Source organism: Drosophila melanogaster, chromosome 2L, assembly GCF_000001215.4.
Source record: "Drosophila melanogaster chromosome 2L".
In the NCBI taxonomy this organism is placed as follows: domain Eukaryota; kingdom Metazoa; phylum Arthropoda; class Insecta; order Diptera; family Drosophilidae; genus Drosophila; species Drosophila melanogaster.
In genome coordinates, this window is record NT_033779.5 from 7,355,980 (window position 1) to 7,377,536 (window position 21,557).

A 21,557-nucleotide genomic window follows, 5' to 3' on the forward strand; every position below is an offset into this window, starting at 1 on the left:
TGGTTGGCTGGATAGCTGGGCACCAAAGTGATCCAACGAAATTGCAGACAAATTAAGATAAATGAATTGTTTAATTGTTCCATGTGGCGCAGGATTTTGTGTGGTTTTGCGCCCTGCTAATTTGACTTGTAATGTGAAAAATGATGTAAGATTTATGATTTGAAATGAAATTTTAAGTTTAAGAGGTTTATACTCGGGAAATATAAATAACATTTCGAGATCAATAACCTATCTATCTGAGTATTTGAAATGCAATCTGAACAAAAATGCAAAAGCCTATGCAAGATTCGATGGAGTTATTAAATTTGCAATAAATATTTTTAAAAACTTCCTTGGTATGCATGCATCCATAAAAATGCAATCAATTTTAGTGCTTTTACAATTCATAACACTATTAGTTAGGCATTAACACCCTGGCAATACAGCACAAATGGCAAAAGAATCATCAATCAAAGTTCTGATGTCTAAATAATGCAACACCAAAGTTGAGCCTTTTGGCCAACCTTTGTGGTGGGCCATTGTGGCCGTTTTCTGGGCTCAACACCACAAAGGACTACCGCGCTAATTAATACCAAAACCGAAAGCCAAATCTCGATCCGTTCGTGCCACAACTCTTGGGCTTAAGCCACACACGACTCACGATCGCCATCTTCATCGCCATCCCCACCAACTCCATCTAAGCTAAATAAAGTTATTAAGCCTTGAAGCCAAGAGGGAAATGTTGCAGTGCCAAAAAAAAAAAAAAAAATGAGGAAAACAAAGGGAGGAGGAGCAGAAGAAAGACTGAAAGGCTGAGAAGCGAAAGGCCCAAAACGCAGCATGTGTTAAAATTATATAGAGAGTGCGTGTGTGGACCGTACGAGTGGACCCCCCTAATGGCGATGGACTCAACTGAACTGGACTTGGAGTGAGCTCTACCCCCCCCCCCCGCACAAGGCCCCACATCTCGGAGTTAATAAAAAACACATAATTGCGTATGTTTTTGGGTCTCTCGGCGGAGATCCGTACCATATAGCCCCACATCCACGTCCACATCCACATCCATATCCACATCCCATCGGCCGATCAAGTGCGAAGTTCTGCGCAAACGCCAAGCGCCTGTGAAAATATGATTTTTGTTGCCATTTCGTGTTTTGCCACTTTGGAGGTCTTCATCATTTTTTCATCGTTGCTCTCGGTTATTGTTGCCCCTGCTGCATGTTGGATGTTGAATGTTGCTGGTTGCTCGCTTGCCGGTTGCCGTGTTTGTGTTGATCTTGGTCTTTGTGTTTCCATAAAACTGACCCCATGGGCAGTGAAATTAAGTTGATTTTTAATGCAGTCATGGTGGGTAGTCAAGCCAGGTGGGTCTCTGCCCGTCTTTCTTACTTTTCCAGTTTCTGTCTCCCTCACTTGATTTACATCGATGCAATTCAAAAGTTATGCCTTGGAAAAAACATATTTTGTTTTTAATTTTCGGATGTCGTTTTTTGGCGAAACAACATTCGTCAAAGAATAGATATATCTGTGCAATGATTAAATCGGAAAATATTTTTGGTCCTATGGGCAATATGTTTAATTTAAAAAATAAACACATTCTATAACAATCATTCTGATTAACAGATTGAAGAAATAATAAATAAAGTGCAAGCTACATCATTCAGACTCTTATACCACAAATTCATAAACCTCATTAAATTGATTTTACAGAATGATTTCTTCCATTTCCTCTTACCCGTTATGCAAACATAAATTCAGTTAAAACCTATAATAAAATTAATTACCCCGCCGTTGCCAATAACAACTAACCCAAAATACTTCCGTCCGCTCCTCTTAACCATCGTTCCCCACTCCGCAAAACTCCGGCCCACATTTCCTTCGACGTCGCCATAATAAATTTCAACTTGTCTACACCTATTTTTACAAACATTTAAAAATTATTACACAGTCTTTTTCATTATGCCCGGGATGTGCGGACCCCATGATGCCCATTGCCCGGGCCTGATGACCTTAAATTAAATGTGCAGCACATGAATTATGTAAGCTGTTTAATAAAGTGATTCCATTTGCATGCAAGAGCCCCGCACGCATGCGCAGCGGGCAGTCCCCAGTCCAGAGTCCCGATCTGGAAGTGGACCTCAAGCCGGACCCCGACTTCAACAACTTACTCAGTGCACTGAGAGAAATCCAGAGAAAACCCTTTTGAGTAATGGGCGTTGAGTTAAGATTCCCAATTCCCAATTTTTAGACCGACAGCACTAAAAGTATTTAAGTATTGAAAATCATGTAATATTGATTAGTTTAAAGACTCATCTTATTTCTCACCGTGCAAACTGGACCCTGGAGTTGGGTGCTTAAAGATAGAACTGCAGGATGAGGAGCCTGGGGATCTGGACTTCAAGCTGGAGTTGGGGATTCACTGAGCTGGACTTCGCGCAGCGCGCGCTGATTGTCGCTTAATAAAAATGGTTATTGTGTTTTACATTTTTTTTTTTTTTGCGTCTCCTCCGCGTGCAGAAGGGGCATGCAGTTGGGGTGGAAGATCTCTGTAGATTGCACAGTCGGCTATTTATGTGTGGCTTTTGTAAGAATTATTAATGTAAATCTTTCATAATTTTCATAAGCCGTGCGCGTGCTCAATGCTGAAAAATCAAGGAATAAGAATTTATCGGATGATTAAAGGCAATACGAGCAAAGGATACCTTAAGTGGACTTTAATATGATATGTATTTTTTCTTTACCATATGTAAAGTTAATCTCATTAATCTATTGTCAGTTATTACAAATCTTAAGTCATTGGGTATAATGAACCCAAAAAATCCTTGTATTCCAATCTCATTTACGTTGACTTACGATACCATCTGGCAACGCTGTGTTGCATCCTGTGCTGCAAGCTTAAAGCTACCCCCGGTGAATCCGCAAAGCAGAAAGCTCCCAAAGCTCCGGCCCTAGTTCATTCCGATTTGGCTCCACCCACACAGGGCGTTCATTTTGTCGGAGAATCGCGGACATGCGCAGTGGAAGCCAGGGGGTTGGATGTGTATTGGATGCACTCCGTTCGCCAGACGGCAAACAAAATGAAGTTGCCAGGATGCCAGTGCAGCACATATATCGCAAGACGGCCACATGACAGCAGCAAATCAAAGTCAGCGGCAGCTATGGCCAAATGTTATGTCTTTCCCCTCCAGCCTCCAATGGGAATGCATCTGCAAATTCCGCGGCCTCCGGCTTTTTTGCCTCGTCGGGTTTTTCGGCCAACTGTTGCTGCAACTTGTTGGATGACGAATGCAGTCGACGTTCAGCGCCACATCAACGTCATAATGCGCAGCAACAATGGAGTCTTCGGCCGGTTGTCCATTCCGATTCCTCATCTGCCCATAGGTGCCCCCATATCAGCTCCGTCCATCTCCATTCCGTTCGCCCGGCACTTCTTCTGGTTGGCTGGCAGTCACTAAAAGCCAAGATGGCCGCTGTGGACCCAACGAGTGGAGTGCTATGCACTTGAACTTTCATTTTGATGATGATGATGATGACCACAACGTCGACGAAAATGTGAATGAGCGCTGGACAGTTGAAGTCCGGCTAACCACCTTTCTTTCGAAGGGGCTTGAATGAAACTTTAACTGGGATTTGACATTTATTTAAAGGTCCGTAATTGGGATATAGACGTATTTTAATAAAAAAATCAGTGAAAGACACAATATAAGCTATATTACTTCGGATCCATTCCTGGCCACCATCTGAGCTCTGTTTACACCAGTTCGTTGCGGAGTTGTGTGCGTGCTGTGGTTTGTAAACCACTTGAAACAATTTTTAATTGTAATTTGCGCAAAGCTACGCCTTCCCGCCAACTCCCCAGGATCGTGGTTGCTAAACTTGACATGACCGCGTACCGAGACTGGGGCGGAACCTCAGCAGGATTGCGGTTGGTGGGGGGGAGTTCTCTCCACCCGGGAAAGGGGGACAGACTTCGGAAGCTCCGCTTGCATAGTTGAGAGCCAAAACATTGCTGGCATGCCAGTCGCGGCTGCGACGAGATGCTGCCAGGAATTTTCATAGAAAGGCGCTCCCGGTATGCAGACGCGAGCTGCACGAACTTTGTGAGTTCTTCTTCCCCCTTCCCCTGAAGCACCGGTTAACCCCCACCCAACCCCCGTGATCCCTTAACCCTTAACGGTCGGGCGGTATATGTAGGTGGGCCCGCGGATATCGACTGTTTCAATTTTGGGACGACAACGCGCAACGTGCAATTAAAATTGAAAAATTTTCCCACACATCTGCAACCGAAAATTGTGAATAAAAAAAAAAAATAAAAAAGAGACGGGTGAAAAAAACACAGGGGAAAAGAAGGAAGAGCGAGCCCTGCACTGATTTCTTTTTCATGTCAGGGCAATGCAAACTGTGTGCACTGATTGGAGGCCAGCGGAATTTTTCCCATACGAAAGAGCAGACCCGCTGCCCCCCATCCTCATTCTCATCCGCAGCCCCAAACCCTTTTTACCTTGTGCCACTTTGGCCCCAAGAATTCCACCAGATATGTTCGCAATGTCGCCCGATTTTTCGGGCAGGGGGTTGTGCAGTTGCAGTTGCCGCAGAAGCTGCTCTCGAAATTACTTCGATTAATTTTCGCTTAATTTTTATTTTTATTTCTTACTCGGCCGAAGAGATATTTTTTTGGACCCGAAAATTTGCGTCATTTTGTCAGATTTTTGTCAGGATTTATGAACGCGCCATCATCGTTTCGAGTTAATTAAAACCAAAAAATCGACCTCAATGGCGGGCAAATAAAGCAAAAAGCAAATAAAGCGAAACCGAAAATTAACTAAATTATGGTGGCTTGTTTTTCGGTAACCCTGGGCTACGTCATTATGATGAATTTTTCTTGGATTTTTCCTTTTTAATGAGCGCAAATTGTTTGGACCTTTGGCGAGGGCACACCTATCAAATCAATGGAAAATATCGCTGGTGTTTTTCCGGGGGATTGGTGTTATTAGAGGCATTAGAAAATAATTATGTAAATATTATTATTTTTGGAGGAGCTGCATAATAAACAAATGTAAGTATAAATGTATCAAAATAATCAAATCAAATTATATAATTTTGAATCTGTTATTTTAGATAGCAAAAGATAAACTTAATTTGTAACCCCACCAAGTTCAGGGCGCAATCATGCCCACTTTCCATGTAATTTGCATGTGCTCATTAGATACATTTCCCTAGTTGAAAATTCAATAAGAAAGCCACCCCTCGCCGGCAGGGGAATCCCATCAACACTTGCCCTGGCCCAAATACTCATGTTAATATCTGTGAAATTGATCTGATTGTAATTTTAACATCATGCTTACCCAAAACCCTTCCATGTCTGAGCGTTAAGCCCCAGCCTCGGATTCCTTGTTCCTGTGGAATCCCTTACGGTTCACTGAACAGCGGGAAAAACAATGATACTACCCTCCGGCCCTCAGCTGTCTGCGTCTGGTTGGTTAATCCTTTTGGTAATTTATGCGCCCTCATCCAAAAAAAAAAAAAAGCTGCCACTTACCGAACTAATCATCATCAGGCTGATTCCGATTCCAATTCCGAGTCCAATTCCTGCTACTACTCCTGCTCCTGCTCCTGATCACGTCACGTGTCCTCCTCATTGGCAACATTGTTCTTGTTGTCGTCGTGGTTGTATTGTTTATTGTGACAATTCTTGTCAGCGGACCAAGCAAATGTCAACGGCACATTGATGGATGTTCCTCTCCTCCGGCAGAAGCGACTGTGCCCGCTCCAAAGGCAGTTGAAGCCACCGCCAGGTGATGGTGATTCATGGCAATTGTATGCGGTAGATGTGATGGTCAAATGCCCGCTGCCGTTGTTTGTCTCCGCCTTTTTTTTCGCTTTTTATTTGTGGTTTCTTTGCGGTTGAAGTGCCTGCAAAATGGATTGAGAATGGATGGATGAAGGGGTCAGCTGAATAAGAGATGCAGTGCTTGGAGCTGTTAACGGATAATTTTTAATGAGCTTTAACATTAACATTGTGGCCAAGTGGAGGGAAAGGAATTTTTACGCAAGAGTTCCTAAAAACTTATATAATGAGTATTACAAGGAATATATGCGTCCTTACAGAACACCTCTCTCTATGAATATACTTCATAAATCTATCTATTAAACAGATTATCAACTTATTCATTGCATTGCAAATGTTTAGTGACTCCTATTGATGCAATTTTTACTTGATTTAACATATTTTCCACTATGTACTCCTTTAAATGAGCTGAGCATTTTGCATTCAGCAGCAGCTGGCAACAAGTGTTCATTCAGCCCGCTGCGAAATTCCCTTTGAAGTGTAACAAGTAGCGAGTGAAAAGTCAAAGAGGGTTAAGTTCACATGCACACACGGCCGAAATGAAAATAAAAGAAAAGCCGACCGCCTAAACGACCCATATTTTGCGCTGCTTCCTGCTGTCCTTGTGTCCCCCAAAAACCCCGCCCACACACTTAACCCCTTGAACTAACTAAGGAAGCAGACGTGAATCAATGGCCGCGCCCTTTGTTTTTCGCCGCCTCGAGTATATAAATTAGCATATTTCAAAGGCCAGCAACAACAACAAAGGAACGAAATTGCAATAATTGGAGTCCTTGACAGGACAACAATGACATGGGAGAGAGAAGGACGCCGAGAGAGGAATGGTGACACTGCACCAGTTTCACTTTTGTTGTTAACCCTTTGATGTTCAGCAGAAGTGGCACTCGGTCGTGTGTCCTTGCCACAGCAACAAAAACACAAGGATGCTGCTTAATCAGTCTTTAAAGGCCAGACAGGCAGTCAGGTGTCAAGTAGCCGTCAGGGGTTAAGTATTAAATCCATTAAACGTTCCAAGAACCCGTTGATTTGACGGAATTTGTACTAGTTAAAGCGTAAATAATTCGATGATTTTCATTTGATTTCCATAATTATAAGCTCTAATTAAATTTGACAATGATGATGTGCTTACTTGTAATGTGCTAAGTGAACCGCAAATCGGGGATAACAAAGACATTCTCTCGCATGCGATAAATGCAATGCAGAATGAGCAGCCCTGCCTCAATGTGTCCCGTGTGTTTTTGTTGGTGCTTGCATCCTTTGATGTATTCGTACTTTCGCCAGCCAGTCGCTGAGCCAGGAATCGGCAATTCACCCTCCAACGGAAAGGCACGCGCACATTCCACATCCACCTCCAAGCGAAAGTCCCAGGCCCACACCACACGGCACATCCCGTGGATCCGCAATTCCCAGGATAACACGCACAGGACAACGAGGCTGTTGACGAGGACGATGCGAGGACAACGAGGACGAACGACGATGTCGATGGCGATGGCGATAACAACGAAGCCAGCCTCCGTTTCAAATATTTCAATTTTAATTTGCATTTAGAGGCTGGCGAGCTCGGCTCTCGTCTCATAGTCGCGCGACTCGCTTTGCTGGCAGGACGTTCGTGTCCTGCGTCTTCCGTGCAATAAAAATAAGAGCAATTCAAACCAATTTCAATTAGTTGAAGTTTAAACGGAAAAATCCTTCGAAATATTACTCTAAAAATCGTATTCAAATCAATTGAAAATAAACCTCGTTAGCGTTATATACCAAAATTTTATTAAATTAAAAGTGAAAAGAAGATATAATATACACTTTTGATACAAATACCTGTCCCTCAATTTAAAAACAAATTATTAATTCCACAATTCCATTTTTAAAATTTTAAAGAATAGAAAATTAATATCAATAAAGTATTAAAAGCAAACAACATAAGCACTTAAGGTTGTCTATATTGATTATTGCTTATTACTGGAAAATTCTCCAAAGCTAATGAACCATTTTAATCAAACTAATAAAACAAACTTCTCAATAATTCTCAATAAAATCCAAATAAATAATAATCCCCATTGTGAACTCGATTACAACACAATAATTTAAAACCCTCCTAAAACCGCAAAGCGAATTAAATCAAAGTATACAAACCACCCAGAAACAGAAGCAATAAAGCAAACAAAAACAAGGAAATACCTTATGCAAAACTACAAGAATCCAAAACTTGTATTACAGACCAATCGGATAAGCCCAGTCTCCTCCTGTGCCAGGCACAAAAAAAAACGATTGTAAATGGGAAAAAATAAAAAATAACGATCGTTACGACAAACATTACGAGAAAACGATTTTCGCCAGTCCGCCAGTAGCCACGGAGTTGAGCTCAAAGTTGAAAGCCAGAGTAGATCGCAGAATAGTCGGTCTTTGGCCTCTGGTCAAGTGGAATATTAAATTAATTTAATTTAACTAAATTTCTCATGAAGCTTGAACGCACTAAAAACAAATAAAAATGTATATTTCCCTTAATTTCCATGCTTTAAATACAAGAATGCTTTAAAAATCTTTTCAAAACATTAATAAATAAACATACAAAAAGTGATTTCAAATATGTTTAGTGAAACTTGTTCCAAAAACTCAGAAAATCGCATATTTTGAAACTATAACTTAAACCGACATCTTTGTTTTAATTTAATTATTAAGAAGAACTTTTTACTTTTGTCCTCCTAATACTATGTTTTAGAAACACAACATTTTTAGCACTTCTAAACCGACAATGTGAATATATAATAAGTTGGTGAAAAACGGAAAGTAATGAAAAGTTAACGCAACATGTGAGAGACCAAAGAAAAAACAGTTTACTTCAGTTCAAATGAGCTCTACAAAATGTTTCCTGCTCCATGGCCCCAGCGAACGAGTTCAAAAGCCGCTGCAACGATCAAAACCACTGTGCCCAGTGATAAATTGATTAACGAAAATGCCGTGCAATTAAACATTTGGCCCCAATTGTATGAAAATTTATGCAAATCAAAGCCGAACGATGACTGCGTGGCGAGCAACATCAAAAGGCCACGAGCAGCAGCAACTGCCGCAGCAGCAGAAGCAGCAGCAAGAAGCAGGAAGCAGCAGCAGCAGCAACAGCAGCAGCAACAACCTGGTTGCCACACCGGCCACATCGCGCCATTGCAATTTGCATTTAATTGTTATGATTATCTTGGCCTGCTGCACACGCTGGTGAGTCTCTCATCTATCCTAAGACCTAAAACGAATCCATCACCATTCGCGAGCTTGTAAAGCAAAACTCGTAGCTGTAAAATGCCTGTCGACATATTAACTCCCTTTCCAGTCCCGGGCTCATTACGCCGTGTTATTTGTGGCGGCCTGTTGGCGGGTTAATTAATTAAACGACAAGCGGCAACAGCGACAACAGATTAATCAATCGCCGCAGTGCGCCCGAGAAACAGCTGTCAGCCGAAGGTGTTGGCATAATTAATATCGATCTAGTGATAGGCCAGCGAAATTAAGCCAACCTAATTGTGCCCGATTAACTTAAGATTGTTCGCGGTTATGGGAATTACGAGGTGGAACGCAGACTGTTTTCACCTTCATGCATGGATTATTGTTTTGGTTTGGGAGAGCATTAAAAATAAGATGGGAACTAATTTAATTGTGAGATAAGAAGATGTTCAGAGGCAGACCTAAAGATCACCCAAAATATTATAAATAATAGCTCAGATACTAGTCATTTTTAAGTTTTATTACCCACACAGTGCTGCATTGTTTAAGCTAACCCATCATTCCTCGCAAGCAAACCTATTTGGCGGCCATGCCACAAAAATGGCAACTTACATGTTAGACCATTCGCAACAACGACCGCCATTTTGGAAGGCCGCAGCTTGCCACAAATGAAATTGCCAACGGGAGCCCGCGGTCGCCTGCTCCAACGGCAGTGGATGATTGGAGCCTGGGATTGCCGGCTGTCGGAGTAGGAATCGAAATCGAAATCGGAATCCCCTGCAATGTTCGCAGTTGCTGAACCACGGGGGCCTACACACAATTGAGCTGATTCCAATTGCAGGGTGGTCCCCGGCACTCAAGCTTTATAATGCGCCTGGGTCGCTTGTCAATCCGAGTCTTCTGGCCAGGCTCTCGATTTTCCATGTGCGCAGTGAGGCGGAGCCGGGAACAGGGTGCATGGATCTGGGGGCAATGAGCAGGGAGCAGGGAGCAGGGATCAGGGAGCTGGGATGGATGGATGTTGGATGTTGGATACTGGATGTTGGGTGCATTACTGTGCCTTGCCTGACTGGTTGCCTCGCCTAGTAGTTGCAGCTTGTTAATCTCGTTACTCTCGTTGTTGTCATACACTTTCAAAAGGTACTTTGGTTAAATAGGTTTAAATCCCAACAACAAAAAATTAAGCCCAAATACTCCTTTTTATTTAAAGACTACCTTACCTTACGTCAATATACATACTTTATAACCCTTTAGTCAGCCATTCAATATGAATATTGAATAAATATTTGTTCTAAATATAAAACTAATTTGCAAGGGTGTTACCATCTTCGAATCCCAATGGGGCTTCAACCTTTTCCTGTTTCTTGGGGTTGTCAACATACTTTTTGCTCTGCTCGTTGAGACTGCAGCAGTGCAACGATGTTGCAACTGAAGTGCAGCCTGCAATTCGCTGGCGATGCTGCTGCTCTTCTCGGCGTTGCCTTCGTCATCCTTGTAGTTGCAACGTCATAATTGCAACGCATAATGAGGCGAACACACACCCACATCCAGAGCCATGGTGCGCCACAATTTCGCCCGTTTGAAATGCAAATGAATTGTCGAAGTGCCACGCCTCCGGGACGCCAGTGCTGCAGTTTGCAGCTTAATTGGGTGCATACACAACACACATCCACGCACCCACTGCACACCTGCGCACAGGTGAGGCTGCACTGCAGCGGATTTCACACGTTCAAGGGCTCTTCAGGTGTTTTCTTCTCGCATCACCACCTCCGGCTTGAAGTGCATTTATTTATGAGCCAAAAGCTGCCAATTTGCCACTCGCTTCCGCCAGCCAGCATAATATTATTATGAGCAAATCAATTGACTACATGAGTACATCGCCTTAGTTTTAGTTAATTAAATAAATATAAAATATTTTAAGAATACAAAAAATTAAGATAATTTTGACGACATATTACCTATTAATCTAAATCTATATTAAATTATAGTTAAAATGGTTAAACACATTTAAAGTCCCCAACAGCATTGCTTTTTCTTGCTAAGCAATCATTTAAACAAAGAATCAAAAATATGCGATAATCGCATTTAATAGCCAAAATCATTCGGGGTATATGGAAATGAAATACTTTTATGCCGGATCACCCTGTACGAACGGATTGGATCAAAGACATTCCTAGCTGCGGCTGTGGTCGCCCGAATTCAATCCCCTTCCAGTCGAAACAAACTGTTCAGTTCAGGAATGTCTCCACCAAAGTTATCTGCCCCGTCTGAAATGCTTCAATCTCCGGCTATCCGTCTGTATTCATCTATCTCTGTGTGGGAAACATTGTTTTGCCTAACTGGCTTAGGCTACTAGCCGAATAACAAAGATTGTATATATAGTTCGCTGAAGGCATAAGCCGAAAGCGGCAGAAATCCTTGATTTATGCATGGGCTACCGTTTGACAGACCAGGCAAAAATATACAATACAAGTACATATATTTTTTTATATATATATAACAGTAAGGGGGGAAAAGTCAGGCTGTGGCGGCGCCTATTAAAGCCTCAATCTTTTTATGGCATTTCAATAGAACTCGGGTATCAGCGAGCGTGAGAAAGGACTGCAGCGGTTATGAAAATCGAAATTAAATTTAGAGCTGGCCAGTTGCCGGCTTTTATCTTGGCCCCAACACTCTTTGTGGCTGATAAGCAAACGTCTTCGCTCCTTTTCGAGGCAAGAACGATCGATAAATTTTATAAGCGAATCAATTGCATTGCTATCGCATCGCGTGAAATATGCAAACGAGGAATCTGGGAACTGAACTGGCTTGAAAAGCATGACTCAGAGTCCTGAAACTGGCGATTCATTCACATTTGGTGCACAGAAATTTTTTTTAAGTTTAGTTTGAAATATTTCATGTCGGAAAAAAATCCAAACTGGCTTAGATAAGTATTTTCATATCTATTTTCCTAAAATATCTATAATAATATAATACATGTGAAAGACGTTTAGTTTCAGTGAATATTTGGCTTTACATAAAATTTTCGAAGTGTACTGCTCATTCTCTCTTTGCGTTCGCTTATCAGTTTTATTGAAGTCGGCAAATGGCATCGGCAATGGTAACTAAAAGCCATATGCTTTATAAAGCTGTTAACAAAATGTGCATCAGTTTAAATTCTTTATCTGTCGAGATGTCTGGCCCGCATTGCGTATTCGCGTTCGTATCGCAGAAACGTCAGCCAATTAAAATGCATTTTGCCCAAGAAGTTGTTCAGGTTCTTTTATCCTCGCTTCTCAAGCTCGATACATATATCTTTTACTCCTTTAAATCGCAGCTTTGTTGCTTCGATTGGCAAATAACGATACGGCGAGTTGGATAAAGTGACATAACTGTGTTTGGATGTTATTTTATTGGATTCTAATATTGTTTGTGTGCAATCTAGATATGTTGTTAAATTTGAATGCGCGGCAGTTAAATTTAATGAGTTTTAAATCGTACATAAAAATCGATACTTACACGAACTGCACTCTTAAAATTGTCACAATACATGTATTCTTAAAAATGCATTTAAACAGAGAGTTCTACGTCGGTGTTGCACTAATTTCATATGCAAAATTTACCATTTAAAATGACAAATTTCGTAAATTATTTGAACCTGCTGTGCGGATCTGGCCATCTGTTGATCTGCTGACTAAATCAACGACTGCAGTTACGCCGGAACGCGAGTGGCATACAAATGAGGCGCAATGCCGATGAGGATCTCTAAATCTTGGCTCTTTGCAACAAAGAGACGTGTGTGAAAATGGCACGTTTATACATTTGAGGCATTTTTGTTCGTTTTTCCTACACGCGACGTGCCACAATTAACCCCGCGAGCAAGAAGCAGCAGAGAGTGAGTCTGGGCATTAAGGAAAATATATATTTACCAACGATTTTAAGCTGCAGACGCCAGACGCACATCACGTATACGCCCGGTATTCCTCGCTGCGTGTCGTAGATCAACGCGATTTCGACGCGATTCAACAGCGATGCAAGTCGCGATGTGGCAACAACTTTACCCCAACATCAGCTGAGGTTAGACCTATAGCTAAACTCAGATGAAGTTGTTCAACGTCAACTGGCACTCACTCACATACTACCGCTGGAAAAAAAAAAATCGAAAAAAAACTCGTATCTGTATCTCTGGCTTAAGATCTGAACACCTCGACTTGGCTTAACTCAACTTGGCTGACCTTGAACGCTACGGCCCGATCTTAAATGGGTTCAGTCGGGAGCGAAATTGTTAACCCTCCTTATGTACATGGGAAATAATGGGGATTTAACGTTTAGCACATTAGAACCATAAGTTTTAGTTTTTCACCCCAACAAAATATGTTTCGTACTGCTGCTTGGCTGTTTTACCTTTTACACTTTTATTTATCACACTTTCTGGAAATTAATCGATTTTCTAAGTACTCAGGATTAGTCATTTCTTTAGGGTTAAAAATCGCTAGATCTAGTTTACCATTATTTTTTTCGACAGCTGCAGAGCCGAGTGATTCATGGCCCAGCAATTTGACGAAAAAGATTTACGACAAACTTGGTAACAAAAATTATATTTAGCTACTGTCTCGAACCCGCTACGCTGTGAATAACTCGATTAAATCTCAGCTTAAAAAAAGGCAAATTTAATTTCACATCTAGAGAAACGAAAACAAAACGAAATTTAATTAGTTTAGTCTTGTTTTTGGGGTCTCTTCTGCGGTTTGTGCCAGCCACTCAAGGTTAATTACGGTTTTCGAATTGTTGGGTTCACTTTTTCGGGGTATTTATTGCCAACTGCGGTTGCTAGCTGTAATCAAAATTTAATTGGATTTAAAGTTCTGAGAGCAAAGTCAAGCGGTGCTAATCAACATTTTTCCCATCGTTTATGTGAACATTTAACTTGGACTCCTTACTAATACTGTACCCCATTTCGTTGCAGGCTCTATGGCTTGCCGGATGGTCGTGCCACCTGCCGTTCAGTGCCTGGATTGACCAAGGATCAAGTGGAGCTCTGCTACAAGGCCAGTGATGTGACGGCGGCAGCTCTCGAAGGACTCGACATGGCCATACGAGAATGTCAAATTCAGGTGGGAAAATACCAATAATAATCGCTTATGAAAATGTTATGATCAAACGTATACGAAAATCAAAGATTTGTAGTAAAAATTGGGTAACCAACCATGAGGTAATGAGAAATAGTTTGATAGCACATTTTCAATATATCTAAATGAACTCCTTACCAGTCGAATACCATTAAAATTCCCCTATTTTGCCTGCATTCACCCAACAGTTTCAATGGCATCGGTGGAACTGTTCGTCGCTGAGCACAAAGAGCCGCAATCCGCATGCCTCCAGTTTGCTGAAGAAAGGTGAGTTGGCCGAGAGTTTCCCAGGTTCAGGTTGCCGCCGAAGTAGCCATGGCCCAAAGCCATTAAGCTGACACTAAAATGTGCAGTAAGCGTGGCTCAGCTTTCACGCAAACAAAATCGCTTTATGACCGGCCCGAGTCGCCAACTAAAGTCCGCCAACAGCTCAGATTGTCAACGAGTTTTGCGGTTCGGAAAATACAGGGCTCTGCATTTGGCTGCGGACGGATGAGGGGGAAAAACATTGCCGGCCCACACGCAAACCGCTAGGAAAAGAGTCTAATTAAAATTGCCCATAGCGTAGACGTTTGGTCAAGCAGACAATGTCCGAAGCTATTAACCGTCGCATTATTAGACACGACATGACACAAAAGCCACAGCAGCAACACAATCCCAGCTTCTAATGCATTCCACACGGAAAATAATAAACTTAATTCTATACAGATTTTTAATATTTAATTTATGCGTTGTTAAGGCAATCTAATGAACATACATGTAAGTCTGAATAAGCAGAAGTAATATATATTTTCTAATACTTTCTGTGGCTCTTTGAAACTTCATCCACAGTATAATTTTATAGATAAGCAAAAAAATTTTTTTTTTCTGTGCACTACTCCCAACCGGACTAGATCGAATTTCTATGTGGCCAAGTAAGAGTGTCGAGTGGACCTCGTTCTGAGGACCGGGACCCACCGTTTTGTCACAGCCCGGTGCATCGCATCGCGAAAACGGCGGCTATGCGAACTTTGACTTTGATATCTTAATCTGTCCGCGGGGCATTGTGTTACCAAATCCGCTGTTGGGAAACCCACGCGACGTGTGCCTTATGACGGATAGATCGCACACTCACTAGCCCATCTAAATACAACAAAGAGGAGCCGCATTCTAAGCCCCTTTTGTTGGCCGGGCCAACAAGTAGCGGTAACTCTGATCACAGGCGCCGATCTCGGGTTCTCCACCAGCCGGCAAAAGCTTAATATTATCCCGTTCACTACTGTTATGAGTCATGGTATAAATGGGGTGGGGTGACAAACTACTAGGCTTTTCTAACTACTAAAAAAGATGGTTCGATAGTAAATCATTTAAATTAAACACACATAGATATGAATCCGTTTTAAGTCCTTAAACGTGTAGTCCTGAACTCGGTATGCAACTCATTAAAATGTAAACGCAATTCGGGGAAATAAATCCGGACTCAATTGCCCACTAATTTGGCCAAACACTTGAGCCGTCCTATGGGAATAAGCCCACTTCTGCGAGCAGAATGCTTCATTAGTTAAATTATGCATCATACGATTGCTGTAAAAATGCCAAAAAGGGGGAAAGGAAGGGGCCTTGTTGGAGCAGGGTCCAAAGAAAACACAATGGAAATGGCCAAAATGGCGGCATTGCAATTCAGATGCAAACGATATATAGCCGGAGATGTTCGGGCTCGGGAGATTTCTCACAAATTTCAATGCGACAGGCGACAACAGAAGCTGAAAAGCCAAAGAGCTAAAAGGGAAAGGCCAGGGGCCTCATCTCGTTTTCGTCTTTCCGTACGGCGTAATTTATTTGCATTCATCGTATAAATTATATTGTAAGCAAACCACTTCATTCAATTTCAATTTAAAAAATTGTTATCTCCGTTGACGGATGCTGCCGCATCCACTGACAACAAACAGCCCAGACAAACGAATGCTTTTTGGAGAGCAGAAGACAGGACAGGACAGTCCTGGGAATGGACATGGATATGGGCTGTGGGATATGGGATATGGGATGTGGATCTGGCTATGGATGTGCTTCAGTTTGTGGACACGGACAGAGTCCCAACATTGTCATTGTCATTCCTCTGACGTGATTATCAGCATCGTTACCGCTTCCTAATCTGACTAAATTCCGTGAAACAGGAAAAGCTGCCGCTTTTGATTATTAATTTTAATCAGAATCATAAGCCGAAATAAACGCTTTAAAAAAATAGTACCAATGCCTAAGAAAATTAATGTATCTGTGACCAAATCACTCCATTACACAAAATGTGCATATTATTTGCATTCGGGGGCATGACAGCCGATTGGGGCAAATACCAAACCGGCGGGTTAAAGTTAACAACATTGCCGAAAAGACAATGCCGAACAATAAATCTCCAAATGCATGCCACACCAGCAGCAGCAGCAGCACTTCCAAGTAACTCTCGACTAGCCTTCAGCCAATATGGTAAACCCAAGCTTATGTCACTGACATGTCTGAGGATCGTCCGTCTGTCCGTTCGTCCGTTTGTCCGTATGTCCGTCCGTCGGTCAGTCCACTGTCCGTTTGTCAACCCGGTCCGTTCGTGCGTCCATTAAATAAGGAAGGAACTGCACATAACGAGAGTCAATATTGACAGGCCAACAGCAACGCGTGCAACGATAGCGGCCAGCGAAGACGACTTATAAGGGCAGAAAGGCAGCCACAAAGTCAGGGATTCATTCGATGGACAGTGGACAGTGGACACTGGACGGTGGACAGCGGACCGTGGACGGTGGACATGGAACCTCAACGATGGGGCGACCAAGTGAAACGAAACAAATCAAGTCGCCCGGTCGCCGAGTCGCACAATGACTGACAATCGAAACGGCGCACGGACAGGTCAACTATTTTGCATACATCTACTATAACTTATGGAACTCGTCGATCGTCGATCGTCGCAACGTCGTCGTTGCAGATCGCTGATCTTGGATTGGGTTGCTGCTTCGGCTGCTGCTGCTGCTGCTGCTACCATGCATTATTGTCAATCAATTGGAGCAGTGAAGGGGTGGAGGCCCCTCCGAAAGGCTGCACCACAAAAGTAGTTAAAGGATTACCTACACTTAAACAGAAAGTCACTGTATTGAAGATTCGCTCCTTAAAATATACATAGGTTCTTGAAACATACAAATTTCTGATCATATACAAATCATTAATAAGATTCATGAGAAGAAGAAAACTCGGTGAAATTTTATTGTCATTTTCATAAAATATATTTCTTAGTGTGTGACTGAGGGTCGACCTTTATGTGAGGACCTCTCTTTCTCGCTCTCTATCTCTGAGTCCTCTTGGGTTTCTCTCGACTTGTGACAACAAGCGAGCGACGTATGTCGCAAACAATTACTTGGGATTGCGACACACGGTACAGGCGATGGGGAGCGGGGTTGGTCACTGCAGACTCTGGCGGAGATCGAGACAGGTCGCCAAGCCAAGTCCGCCAGCCTCCCGATCCCGGGCTTGTGGCCAATTTATGCGCAAGGCGGTGAGAGATCGCGAGATCGGGAGATCGGCAGATCGAGAGACCCCAAGGCATTGTCAAATGTAACTGTTGCCAATGATGTGATTTGGATTTGCAAATGGCCCGAGAGGGGACAGCCCGGCCAGACAAACAAAGCGTGCATAAATCAAGTCCGCGAACGCTGATCAGCGATCAGCGATCATTGATCAGCAATCCGGCGATCGTCGAACGGCGATCGGTGAGCAGTGAAAAGCGGGAGTGGAGCAGGCGAAGTGAGCTGGGGCTACTGTTCGCTGATGCCTTGATTGATGGCGTCTTAATCGTCAATCAAATGCGCGCTACACACACAATTTTCCATTGCACTTGCACTTCAATCGATCGCTGGAGCCCCGATCTGTACGACAACTTGTCACAACATTGACATTTGCATTCGTGCGCATCCTGAGTGACGGACTGGCCAGCTTGACTGGCTGACTGATTGCTTGACAGGAGCCGGAGGGTATCCGCACCCGGATCCGCGACCCCAGAATGATGCAAGCCTGTCACGCTGACATATGTACTCGTACTGTCGCCGATTTGGAGATCTCTCTCTCTCTCTCCCTCTCTATGGCTTTGGCCAATTTGGCATTATGCAAAGTGGCGCTGGCCATTTGCATGTCAATCGATTGACAAATGTTGCCAACTTTGGGCCACTCACGGCCATGTCGACCGTGATTAACGTCAGCATTTTTGACAGCCATTTGACAGCTGTCAGCGCTGCATAAGGCATTTCAAATAATGCACTTGAACAATTTTCAAGAGGTTTCCCTATCAAATATTTATGAAAATGTTTTTATAAATGCGATCTCATAAAATAAGTATACCTTTAATATGAATATATGGAATATGGAAAGATACTTAAAGAATTATCCCATATTTATCAGGTAATAATTATTTTTGCAGTAACTCCCATTTATTTGAAATTTTCGTTTTTTGCCAAGTGCATGCCAGCTTTGGGTGGGTGTGGACTGCATCATTAAAAATGTTCTTGCCACAGTCGCCTGGCTTTGGGCTGTTGTCAAAGCTGAAATGCCGCTGAATTCCCAGGGCGGCGACTGCTTCAAATGCAGCGTTAAAAATAACACCGCATAAATTGCAATAGTGTCCAATGATTCCCAGGGGCAGGACCTGCACGCAGTCCAGTCATTTCGATACCATTCCAAAGATGCTCCATCTCATCGCACTTCTGCTTTCCGTTTTAGGCTACCGAGAGAGTGCGTTCGCCTTTGCCATCTCGGCTGCCGGGGTGGCCCACAGTGTGGCTCGCGCCTGTAGCCAAGGTCGTTTGATGTCCTGCGGCTGCGACCCCACCATCAATCGCAAGACGCTGAACAAGAACCTGCGCCAGTCTCTGGACAAGGAGAAGAAGCAGTTTCTGCAGTACTTGGAGACCAATCAGATTCTAACGCCCGAGGAGGAGAAGAAGTACGAGCGCTCCAAGATCGCCAGTCGCTGGAAGTGGGGCGGCTGCTCCCACAACATGGACTTTGGGGTCGAGTACTCCAAGCTCTTCCTCGACTGCCGCGAGAAGGCCGGCGACATTCAGTCGAAGATCAATCTGCACAACAATCACGCCGGCCGGATAGTGAGTTCAGCTGTTCATTGGAAACTAAGTAGATGACTTTATAAGTTTTCCTCATATTACTTATTTGATTCTTTTTTCTAATATGTTTAGTAACGAAGATATTTTCCGACCACCTTTCTAGGCCGTCTCCAACAACATGGAGTTCCGGTGCAAATGCCATGGAATGTCCGGCAGCTGCCAGCTGAAGACGTGCTGGAAGTCCGCGCCCGATTTTCACATTGTGGGCAAGGTGCTGAAGCACCAGTTCCGCAAGGCCATTCTGGTGGATCAATCGAATCTGGGCAACGGGGAGCCCGTGGTCGTTTTGAAACGGGCGCGCAATAAGAAATCGAACGGTGGCAGCGGCTCCGGATCCACGTCGCCCGATCTGGACAGCACGGATGCATCTGGTGGCCACGATGATGGAGGGACAGGTGACTCTGAGACGCGGCGGCATGACGAACTCGGTGTGGAGCGGGGCACGCGGCAACCGAGCGCCGATAAGAATGCGGCACGAATGGCCCGAAAACTGGAGACATCGCTGTTCTACTATCAGCGCTCGCCCAACTTTTGTGAGCGCGATCTGGGAGCTGATATACAGGGTGAGTTAATGTTCGTACTATAACATTTTCATTTTCCAATTATTATACTCACTCAATATTCAGCTTAAACATCTTATCAGTTTAACGTCCTACCCACATAACCATTACTTAATAAGTTAATTTACAATTTTGTCGTTAGAAAATGCGTTGCAACTAATTAAAAATGATTTACCGATACGAAGCGAGCGATAAATTTGATTTGGCTCTAATAAATAAATCTCAAATGCAAATGAACAACGCCAGCAACCGCAAATGCAGCAAAAATGTATTTTTCTTTTTTTTTTTTTTGGTTTGTGTTTTAAACGGGCTACCAAACCTGCCACATAATTTACGAAAAAAATGCGACAGCGACGCATGCGCACAGCAGCTCAGCTTAGCTTAGCTCAGTTTGGATCGGATCGGATTGGATTGGTTCGGATCAGCTCAACTCAGTTTGGATTGTATAAAGCAGTGGCGGAGACTGAAAATCTGAGGGGGGTTCTTATTTGACATTCTTAAAATAAAGGTTTTTGATATGTTATCTAAACTACAATTGGCCGAAACATACTAAAAGAAAATCGTTACTTTTTATGCTTGGAAATGAGTTTGGGTTAATTGTATCCCCTCATTTCTCCCCCCTTGCTTGTACTCTGGCTTGGGGGATCGGTCGAAACTGCGGCACGTTCACATCGAAATCGACGTCTAACTGCCACTTGCAATTTTCGTTAGCCATTTTGCTGTTGACACATTTGCAAATTATCAAGCGTCGCTGCTGCCCCGCCAACTGCCAGCAGTTTAAAAGTGTTAATTACGACGCAAATTTATAATTAATCGTCGGCTTAGCCCGGTAACTCCAGCTTCACTTCAAGCTCCAACTCAGGCTCCAACAGCAGTGAACTGGGGAGCAGCCAGCCCATCGGGCGTTTTGATTCATGTGTCCGTGTCCGGTGTCGTGTCTATTCAAATGATAGCAATTAACGCTGGCAATTATCGTCGGCCAAACAATTATGATACTTTGTTTGTGCTTTAGTTTAATAGTTTATTTATGGTCTTTTAATTGCTTGTCCGCCAGTAGGCGGGATTAACTGCCATTTGGCGATGGATTGCATTTGATGAGAACACTTAATCATTTGCTAATTACGCAAATCTTACACCACTAATTTTATTAACTTGTTATTTTTATATTTTAATAGATACCACATAATTTTCTTTTCTGATGATTATATCTTTAGAAAAACATAAACATGACTAATCTGAGCCAATTTCCGCACAGGCACCGTGGGACGCAAGTGCAATCGGAACACCACGACCAGCGACGGATGCACCTCCCTCTGCTGTGGCCGTGGCCACAGCCAGGTCATCCAGCGGAGGGCGGAGCGGTGTCACTGTAAATTCCAATGGTGCTGTAATGTGGAGTGCGAGGAGTGCCACGTAGAGGAATGGATTAGCATATGCAATTAAGGACAATGGACGCAAGACGAAGGACGATGAAGTGATGGAGCGATGGAGCCTCAGCCACATGCATAAGAAAAGACTTTTCTTCATTCTCACAGAACTTAACACACAAAGAAATCAGTATTACAGAAAAAAAAACATAAAGTACGCAATAGGGCAAACATCAATAAACAACGTGTGTGAATGCAATGCCTAGTTTAGCAATCTCCAGCCATTTGGAATACGTATAAATATATTTTGTAAATACGAACAATAAGATGCATAATTAGTCTGTCAATCAGCT

At 43.0% G+C, this 21,557-nt stretch overlaps 1 protein-coding gene and 1 non-coding gene across 2 annotated transcripts; one reads left to right on the forward strand and one right to left on the reverse strand.

The window, feature by feature from the left end:
* The first annotated feature begins 7,399 nt into the window (after positions 1 to 7,399).
* Wnt10 (Wnt oncogene analog 10) lies at positions 7,400 to 21,549 on the forward strand. The gene is made up of 7 exons (NM_135265.5): positions 7,400 to 7,756; positions 8,544 to 9,034; positions 13,983 to 14,130; positions 14,334 to 14,412; positions 18,877 to 19,259; positions 19,381 to 19,840; positions 21,093 to 21,549. The coding sequence occupies exons 2-7, from the start codon at positions 8,811 to 8,813 to the stop codon at positions 21,278 to 21,280; spliced, it is 1,482 nt and encodes a 493-aa protein (NP_609109.4). The 5' UTR covers positions 7,400 to 7,756; positions 8,544 to 8,810; the 3' UTR covers positions 21,281 to 21,549.
* On the reverse strand, positions 13,667 to 14,524 carry asRNA:CR44063 (antisense RNA:CR44063). The gene is made up of 2 exons (NR_073734.2): positions 14,284 to 14,524; positions 13,667 to 13,850 (listed from the first exon to the last, which is right to left on the reverse strand).
* Positions 21,550 to 21,557: the final 8 nt, after the last annotated feature.